This window comes from Oncorhynchus gorbuscha, unplaced genomic scaffold (genome assembly GCF_021184085.1).
Source record: "Oncorhynchus gorbuscha isolate QuinsamMale2020 ecotype Even-year unplaced genomic scaffold, OgorEven_v1.0 Un_scaffold_1598, whole genome shotgun sequence".
NCBI lineage: Eukaryota > Metazoa > Chordata > Actinopteri > Salmoniformes > Salmonidae > Oncorhynchus > Oncorhynchus gorbuscha.
The window spans coordinates 40,001-50,000 of NW_025746331.1; the positions used below are offsets into that span (position 1 = coordinate 40,001).

A 10,000-nucleotide genomic window follows, 5' to 3' on the forward strand; every position below is an offset into this window, starting at 1 on the left:
GGGGAGGGATGGTCATATTTGAGGGGGAGGGATGGGCATATTTGAGGGGGAGGGGTAGTCATATTTGAGGGGAGGGGTGGTCATATTTGAGAGGGAGGGGTGGTCATATTTGAGAGGGAGGGATGGTCATATTTGAGGGGGAGGGGTAGTCATATTTGAGGGGAGGGATGGTCATATTTGAGGGGAGGGGTGGTCATATTTGAGGGGGAGGGATGGTCATATTTGAGGGGAGGGGTGGTCATATTTGGGGTGGGAGGGGTGGTCATATTTGAGGGGCGATGGGTGGTCATATTTGAGGGGCGATGGGTGGTCCTATTTGAGGGGCGATGGGTGGTCCTATTTGAGGGGAGGGGTGGTCATATTTGAGGGAGGGGTGGTCATATTTGAGGGGGAGGGGTGGTCATATTTGAGGGGGAGGGGTGGTCATATTTGAGGGGGGTGGGTGGTCATATTTGAGGGGGTTGGGATGGGTGGTCATATTTGAGGGGGTTGGGATGGGGTGGTCATGTTTGAGGGGCGATGGGTGGTCATATTTGAGGGGCGATGGGTGGTCATATTTGAGGGAGGGGTGGGTGGTCATATTTGAGGGGCGATGGGTGGTCATATTTGAGGGGGGTTGGGATGGGTGGTCATATTTGAGGGGCGATGGGTGGTCATATTTGAGGGGCGATGGGTGGTCATATTTGAGGGGGAGGGGTGGCCATATTTGAGGGGCGATGGGTGGTCATATTTGAGGGGGAGGGGTGGCCATATTTGAGGGGCGATGGGTGGTCATATTTGAGCTGAGGGGGATTGTCTTTGGATGCAACTCAGCATTCTTTGTCCTCCAAACACAACGAGTTGCGTTTTTACCAAAAAGTTATATTTTGGTTTCATCTGACCATATGACATTCTACCAATCTTCTTGTGGATCATCCAAATGCTCTCTAGCAAACTTCAGACGGGCCTGGGCCTGGACATGTACTGGCTTAAGCAGGGGGACACGTCTGGCACTGCAGGATTTGAGTCCCTGGCGGCGTAGTGCGTTACTGATGGTAGAGGCTTTGTTACTTTGGTCCCAGCTCTCTGCAGGTCATTCACTAGGTACCCCGTGTGGTTCTGGGATTTTTGCTCACCGTTCTTGTGATCATTTTGACCCCATGAGGTGAGATCTTGCGTGGAGCCCCAGATCGAGGGAGATTATCAGTGGTCTTGTATGTCTTCCATTTCCTAATACTTGCTCCCACAGTTGATTTCTTCAAACCAAGCTGCTTACCTATTGCAGATTCAGTCTTCCCAGCCTGGTGCAGGTCTACAATTTTGTTTCTGGTGTCCTTTGACAGCTCTGTGGTCTTGGCCATAGTGGAGTTTGGAGTGTGACTGTTTGAGGTTGTGGACAGGTGTCTTTTTTTAGTGATAACAAGTTCAAACAGGTGCCATTAATACAGGTAACGAGTGGAGGACAGAGGAGCCTCTTAAACAAGAAGTTACAGGTCTGTGAGAGTCAGAAATCTTGCTTGTTTGTAGGTGACCAAATACTTATTTTCCACCATAATTTGCAAATAAATAAATAAAAATCCTATAATGTGATTTTCTGGATTTTATTTTCTCATTTTGTCTGTCATAGTTGAAGTGTACCTATGATGAAAATTACAGGCCTCTCTCATCTTTTTAAGTGGGAGAACTTGCACAATTGGTGGCTGACTAAATACTTTTTGCCCCACTGTACGTGACTCCTCCTGTCTCTTCCTCTGATATTTAATAACCTATCGATCCCCAATGGACTGGGACAGACTACTGTCTCCTCTGATATTTAATAACCTATAGATGGACTGGGACAGACTACTGTCTCCTCTGATATTTACTAACCTATAGATGGACTGGGACAGACTACTGTCTCCTCTGATATTTAATAACCTATAGATGGACTGGGACAGACTACTGTCTCCTCTGATATTTACTAACCTATAGATGGACTGGGACAGACTACTGTCTCCTCTGATATTTAATAACCTATAGATGGACTGGGACAGATTACTGTCTCCTCTGATATTTACTAACCTATAGATGGACTGGGACAGACTACTGTCTCCTCTGATATTTAATAAACTATAGATGGACTGGGACAGACTACTGTCTCCTCTGATATTTACTAACCTATAGATGGACTGGGACAGACTACTGTCTCCTCTGATATTTACTAACCTATAGATGGACTGGGACAGACTACTGTCTCCTCTGATATTTAATAACCTATAGATGGACTGGGACAGACTACTGTCTCCTCTGATATTTAATAACCTATCGATCCCCAATGGACTGGGACAGGCTACTGTCTCCTCTGATATTTACTAACCTATAGATGGACTGGGACAGACTACTGTCTCCTCTGATATTTAATAACCTATAGATGGACTGGGACAGACTACTGTCTCCTCTGATATTTAATAACCTATAGATGGACTGCCCCCCCTGGGTGTAATAAAGACTACTCTACATGACTCCTCCTGTCTCTTCTTCTGCAGGTTAAAGTTGAAGTTCCGACGAGGCAGCCTCCCTCCCATGATGCCGCTGGAGTTTGTGGGCTGCATCGGAGGGTGTGACGAGACACTGAGGGAGGTGCTCAACCTCAAATACCTCAGAATGGGTGGAGGGGGCGTGGCGGGAGGAGTAGGAGGAAGAGGGGGAGCTGGGGGAGGAAGAGGAGTAGGAGCAGCTGGGGGAGGAAGAGGAGGAGGAAGGGGAGACACTGCAACCAATCAGCCTAGACCTCGACCAGCCCCCAGACTGGACCCCCTGTCTCCCCAAGCCCCCAACCCCCCCTCCTCGTCCTGGCCCCCCACCCTCGCCCTGACCCCAGGCCCCACCCCTGACCCCAGAGGTGGTGACGTCACAGTGTGTAACTGTGGGTCGGAGGCGGTCCTCCTCACCGTGAGGAAAGACGGTCCTAACCAGGGCAGACGGTTCTATAAGTGTTCCTCTGGAGGCTGTAACTTCTTCCTGTGGACCGACCAGCCCGACACTAACGTTTACCCTCCAGGCCCCCAGGGGGCGCCACCCAGCAGGCCACACCAGCCCCCCAGGACCTCCGTGGGGGAGGTGGTTTGTAACTGCAGTGAGCCAGCGGTTCAGAAGACAGTGCAGAAGGAAGGACCTAATAAAGGAAGAGTGTTCCATACCTGTGGGAAGCCCAGAGATCAACAGTGTGGATTCTTCCTCTGGGCTGACGAGAACATCCCACCACCAGGTAACGAAACACACGCTGTAACACACACACACACACACACACACGCTGTAACACACACACACACTATAACACACACACACTATAACACACACTGTAACATACACACACACACACGCTGTAACACACACGCTGTAACACACACACTGTAACACACACGCTGTAACACACACACACACTATAACACACACACACACTATAAAACACACACACACACTATAACACACACTGTAACACACACACACACACACACTAACACACACACACTAACACACACACACTGTAACACACACACACACACACACACTGTAACACACACACACACACACTATAACACACACTGTAACACACACACACACTATAACACACACACACACACACACACACACACACACTGTAACACACACACACACACACACACACACACACTGTAACACACACACACTGTAACACACACACACACTATAACACACACACACACTATAACACACACACACACTATAACACACACACACTGTAACACACACACGCTATAACACACACACACGCTATAACACACACACACACACACACACACACACACACACACACACACACACACACACACACACACACACACACACACACACACACACACACACACACACACACACACACACACACACACACACACACACACACACACATGCAGACACATACACCCACCCCCCATTGCTAACCCTCTGTCTGTGTCTCTACCAGGTTCTGGAGGGGGAGACTGGGGGAAGAGGCGGAGGGAGACTGGGGGAGGAGGAGCCCCCCCCACCACCAAACCCCCCGCTACCAGGAAGCCCCGTACCTGTGGCATCTGTCACATGCCTGGACACACACGAGTCACCTGCCCTCAGCGCTGACCTTTAACCCCTGATCCCACTGCTGCCATAGAGATGCTCTGACGCCCCCGTGTGACCTTGTCCCCGACCTCTGAACTCCGACGTGATCAGGAAGCTCAGCGGTTGATGTTTTTGATATAAACACAGAACTACTGGAATCAGTTTACCTTCAACTCGCCCTTTAACCCTAAACATCAGGAGGGGACCAGAGGTCAGCTTCTAGAGGTGTTAAACCACGGTTCATTTGGGACAGGAGTGGAGTGGGACTGGGTTCATTTGGGACAGGAGTGGAGTGGGACTGGGTTCATTTGGGACAGGAGTGGAGTGGGACTGGGTTCATTTGGGACAGGAGTGGAGTGGGACTGGGTTCATTCTGTCTCACCTCTGACAGAGAAACTGCATTTATATGACATGGAGAATAGATCAATATTTTACAGAGAAATAAAAGAATGGATTTGAATGGTAATTTGTCCCCAATATGTAACATTGGCGTAAAGAATAGGATTGTAAATCCAAGTACCAGCTGGGAGGAGACAGACTGGAGAAAGGGGAGATTAATACGGTTATTTTTGAATGTTTATATAAAATCACTGATCCCAGCAATCTGGTGTCCTGTATTCTGTCTTGACGAGTGCCTCTAAAATATCTCCCTTGTGTTGATTAATATTTACTAAGTTACAGTAGGAAGGACTTGTGTAAAAACGAATTAAATGGAATAGAAACGGGTGTTTCTATTGATTAGATAGTAGCAGAGCGAGGAACAGGCGAAACTAGAATATCTTTGATTGTGACCACTTCATTATTGATTGATTGACGGGGCGCACCTCACCGGAAGGGCTGTTCGGTTCCGCCAGGGTGTTTCCGGTCCCAGCAGCTGTTCTGTCAAATGTTGATCATTTTAGCTTAACCCTTTTCCTTATCTTATATATCCTAAACCTGCTGCGAAAAGTCAAATATTACGTTCATTTGACAAAAGCAGGATCCTTCACCAGGGTTTCCACTAGTTACCACACCCACAAAGTAAAGTTACCACTGCCACATAGTTGGCTATAATCAGAAAAATGTATGAAAACAAAAAATAAGCCTTAATTTAATAATCTTAGGCGTAAGATTCCCAGTGTGAGTAAGGTTTAAAATCCCATTTAAGAAGATAAAGAGCTGTTTCTGACTTTGTGGCTGTGGTAACCAGTGTCTCCGCCTGACAAACCAACAGAGCGACGGACGGACGGTTTCCCGAAGCACAAATGGCTGCCACCGGAGTCCTTCCGTTTATCCGGGGGGTCGACCTGTCTGGAAACGACTTCAAAGTAAGACAACAATAAACACGGTTATATTTGAACTTTCCGGACCATTATTCAGATAAACGACAGGCAGTTAGTTAGCAGCCTGGTAGCTAACGACGAGCTAACCAACACAGGAACACAACCAGGGCGTTAACCAGCTGTTAACTAGCTAACTAGCTGTGGGACTGTAGCTGACTACCTGTGTGACTGTAGCTGACTAGCTGTGTGACTGTAGCTGACTAGCTGTGGGACTAGCTAACTAGCTGTGGGACTGTAGCTAACTAGCTGTGGGACTGTAGCTGACTAGCTGTGGGACTGTAGCTAACTAGCTGTGGGACTGTAGCTGACTAGCTAACTAGCTGTGTGACTGGTCGGACTGTAGCTAACTAGCTGTGGGACTGTAGCTAACTAGCTGTGGGACTGTAGCTGACTAGCTGTGGGACTGTAGCTAACTAGCTGTGTGACTGTAGCTGACTAGCTGTGGGACTAGCTAACTAGCTGTGTGACTGTAGCTAACCAACACAGGAACACTACCAGGGCGTTAAACCAGCTGTTAACTAGCTAACTAGCTGTGTGACTGTAGCTAACTAGCTGTGTGACTGTAGCTGACTAGCTGTGTGACTGTAGCTGACTAGCTGTGGGACTAGCTAACTAGCTGTGGGACTGTAGCTAACTAGCTGTGGGACTGTAGCTAACTAGCTGTGGGACTGTAGCTGACTAGCTGTGGGACTGTAGCTGACTAGCTGTGGGACTGTAGCTAACTAGCTGTGGGACTGTAGCTAACTAGCTGTGGGACTGTAGCTGACTAGCTGTGGGACTGTAGCTAACTAGCTGTGGGACTGTAGCTGACTAGCTGTGGGACTGTAGCTGACTAGCTGTGGGACTGTAGCTGACTAGCTGTGGGACTGTAGCTGACTAGCTGTGGGACTGTAGCTAACTAGCTGTGGGACTGTAGCTAACTAGCTGTGGGACTGTAGCTAACTAGCTGTGGGACTGTAGCTAACTAGCTGTGGGACTGTAGCTAACTAGCTGTGGGACTGTAGCTGACTAGCTAACTAGCTGTGTGACTGGTCGGACTGTAGCTAACTAGCTGTGGGACTGTAGCTAACTAGCTGTGGGACTGTAGCTAACTAGCTGTGGGACTGTAGCTAACTAGCTGTGTGAATGTAGCTAACTAGCTGTGGGACTGGTCGGACTGTAGCTAACTAGCTGTGGGACTGTAGCTAACTAGCTGTGGGACTGTAGCTAACTAGCTGTGGGACTGTAGCTAACTAGCTGTGGGACTGTAGCTAACTAGCTGTGGGACTGTAGCTAACTAGCTGTGGGACTGTAGCTAACTAGCTGTGGGACTGTAGCTAACTAGCTGTGGGACTGTAGCTAACTAGCTGTGGGACTGTAGCTAACTAGCTGTGGGACTGTAGCTGACTAGCTGTGGGACTGTAGCTAACTAGCTGTGGGACTGTAGCTAACTAGCTGTGGGACTGTAGCTAACTAGCTGTGTGAAGCAGATACAGTTTATTATGTATGTATCTGTCCCTTTAGATGTTTAAGTTAACACGGTCAGACAACACAGCTGAGAAGTACAGCTGAGAAGTATTTCTGCTTGTCGAGTTTAGCCCCCCCCACCTCCCATGTGTCACCCAGGGGGAAGATGACATCACCAGGCTCCGAGCATGTGTTGTGATGTCACACTATTAAAACGTCCTCACTCCTGTTATTCTTGGCTTCTCTCTATTTCTACAAACAACACGTCATGATTTTCTGCTGATAATCGGGGCGGCAGATAGCCTAGAGCTGTGCAGAGCGTTGGCCCAGTAACCGAAAGGTCACTGGTTTAAATCCCCGGAGCCGACGAGGTTAAAAACAATCATGTCGACATGCCCTTGAGCAAGGCACTTAACCCTAATTGTCAAGTTACTGTGGATAAAGAGCGTCTGCTCCATGACAAAATAATACTGTGATGTAGTTGGGTCTCTTTAAGTTGCCAGACTTGGTGCTTCTGCTGACTCTTCAGGGGTTAGTCTGTCCCAGATCTGTGCTGTTGATAACCTGATGTAGACCTAGTGTTGAGTCCCTGTCTGTCTGGCCTGTGGTTAACCTGACATAGACCTAGTGTTGAGTCCCAGTCTGTTTGGTCTGTTGTTAACCTAACATAGACCTAGTGTTGAGTCCCAGCCTGTTGTTAACCTGACATAGACCTAGTGTTGAGTCCCAGTCTGTTGATAACCTGACATAGACCTAGTGTTGAGTCCCAGCCTGTTGTTAACCTGACATAGACCTAGTGTTGAGTCCCAGTCTGTTGATAACCTGACATAGACCTAGTGTTGAGTCCCAGTCTGTTGTTAACCTGACGTAGACCTAGTGTTGAGTCCCAGCCTGTTGTTAACCTGACATAGACCTAGTGTTGAGTCCCAGTCTGTTGTTAACCTGACGTAGACCTAGTGTTGAGTCCCAGTCTGTTGTTAACCTGACATAGACCTAGTGTTGAGTCCCAGTCTGTTGTTAACCTGACATAGACCTAGTGTTGAGTCCCAGTCTGTTGTTAACCTGACGTAGACCTAGTGTTGAGTCCCAGTCTGTTGTTAACCTGACATAGACCTAGTGTTGAGTCCCAGTCTGTTGTTAACCTGACGTAGACCTAGTGTTGAGTCCCAGTCTGTCTGGCCTGTTGTTAACCTGACATAGACCTAGTGTTGAGTCCCAGTCTGTTGTTAACCTGACGTAGACCTAGTGTTGAGTCCCAGTCTGTTGTTAACCTGACATAGACCTAGTGTTGAGTCCCAGTCTGTTGTTAACCTGACGTAGACCTAGTGTTGAGTCCCAGTCTGTTGTTAACCTGACATAGACCTAGTGTTGAGTCCCAGTCTGTTTGGTCTGTTGTTAACCTGACGTAGACCTAGTGTTGAGTCCCAGTCTGTTGTTAACCTGACATGGACCTAGTGTTGAGTCCCAGTCTGTTTGGTCTGTTGTTAACCTGACATAGACCTAGTGTTGAGTCCCAGTCTGTTGATAACCTGACATAGACCTAGTGTTGAGTCCCAGTCTGTTGTTAACCTGACGTAGACCTAGTGTTGAGTCCCAGCCTGTTGTTAACCTGACATAGACCTAGTGTTGAGTCCCAGTCTGTTGTTAACCTGACATAGACCTAGTGTTGAGTCCCAGTCTGTTTGGTCTGTTGTTAACCTAACATAGACCTAGTGTTGAGTCCCAGTCTGTTGTTAACCTGACATAGACCTAGTGTTGAGTCCCAGTCTGTTGTTAACCTGACGTAGACCTAGTGTTGAGTCCCAGTCTGTTGTTAACCTGACATAGACCTAGTGTTGAGTCCCAGTCTGTTGTTAACCTGACATAGACCTAGTGTTGAGTCCCAGTCTGTTGATAACCTGACATAGACCTAGTGTTGAGTCCCAGTCTGTTGATAACCTGACATAGACCTAGTGTTGAGTCCCAGTCTGTTGTTAACCTGACATAGACCTAGTGTTGAGTCCCAGTCTGTTGATAACCTGACGTAGACCTAGTGTTGAGTCCCAGTCTGTCTGGCCTGTTGTTAACCTGACATAGACCTAGTGTTGAGTCCCAGTCTGTTGTTAACCTGACATAGACCTAGTGTTGAGTCCCAGTCTGTTGTTAACCTGACATAGACCTAGTGTTGAGTCCCAGTCTGTCTGGCCTGTTGTTAACCTGACATAGACCTAGTGTTGAGTCCCAGTCTGTTGTTAACCTGACATAGACCTAGTGTTGAGTCCCAGTCTGTTGTTAACCTGACATAGACCTAGTGTTGAGTCCCAGTCTGTTGTTAACCTGACATAGACCTAGTGTTGAGTCCCAGTCTGTTGTTAACCTGACATAGACCTAGTGTTGAGTCCCAGTCTGTTGTTAACCTGATGTAGACCTAGTGTTGAGTCCCAGTCTGTTGTTAACCTGACATAGACCTAGTGTTGACAATGACAGCAGTGGGGTTAGCAAGAGCACAAACACATCTGGGACAGGCTAGCACTGTAGTGTGTTGGCCCCTTACCCTGTCTGTGTTTCTCTCTTCCCCTCTCTTCCCCTCTCTCGCTCTCTTCCCCTCTCTCGCTCTCTTCCCCTCTCTCGCTCTCTTCCCCTCTCTCGCTCTCTTCCCCTCTCTCGCTCTCTTCCCCTCTCTCGCTCTCTTCCCCTCTCTCGCTCTCTTCCCCTCTCTCGCTCTCTTCCCTCTCTCGCTCTCTTCCCCTCTCTCGCTCTCTTCCCCTCTCTCGCTCTCTTCCCCTCTCTCGCTCTCTTCCCCTCTCTCGCTCTCTTCCCCTCTCTCGCTCTCTTCCCCTCTCTCGCTCTCTTCCCCTCTCTCGCTCTCTTCCCCTCTCTCTTCCTCTTCCCCTCTTTTGCTCTCTTCCCCTCTCTCTTCCTCTTCCCCTCTCTCGCTCTCTTCCCCTCTCGCTCTCTTCCCCTCTCTCTTGCTCTCTTCCCCTCTCTCTTGCTCTCTTCCCCTCTCTCTTGCTCTCTTCCCCTCGCTCGCTCTTCCTCTCGATTCAATTCAAGGGGCTTTATTGGCATGGGAAACATGTTAACATTGCCAAAGAAAGTGAGGTAGATAATATACAAAAGTGAAATCAACAGTCTCTCTCTCCCCCCCCCCCCTCTCT

General features: G+C 48.5%; 1 protein-coding gene and 1 pseudogene across 1 annotated transcript in view; both read left to right on the forward strand.

Annotated features, from left to right (window-relative positions):
• The window catches only part of LOC124023339, a 33,479-nt pseudogene extending 28,781 nt beyond the window's left edge, over window positions 1-4,698 (forward strand).
• Window positions 4,699-5,244: 546 nt separating this feature from the next.
• The window catches only part of LOC124023340 (protein flightless-1 homolog), a 73,916-nt gene continuing 69,160 nt past the window's right edge, over window positions 5,245-10,000 (forward strand). Inside the window, 1 exon segment of the mRNA XM_046337854.1 lies at window positions 5,245-5,402. Within this exon segment, the coding sequence (XP_046193810.1) occupies window positions 5,340-5,402 (63 nt within the window). The 5' untranslated portion in view covers window positions 5,245-5,339.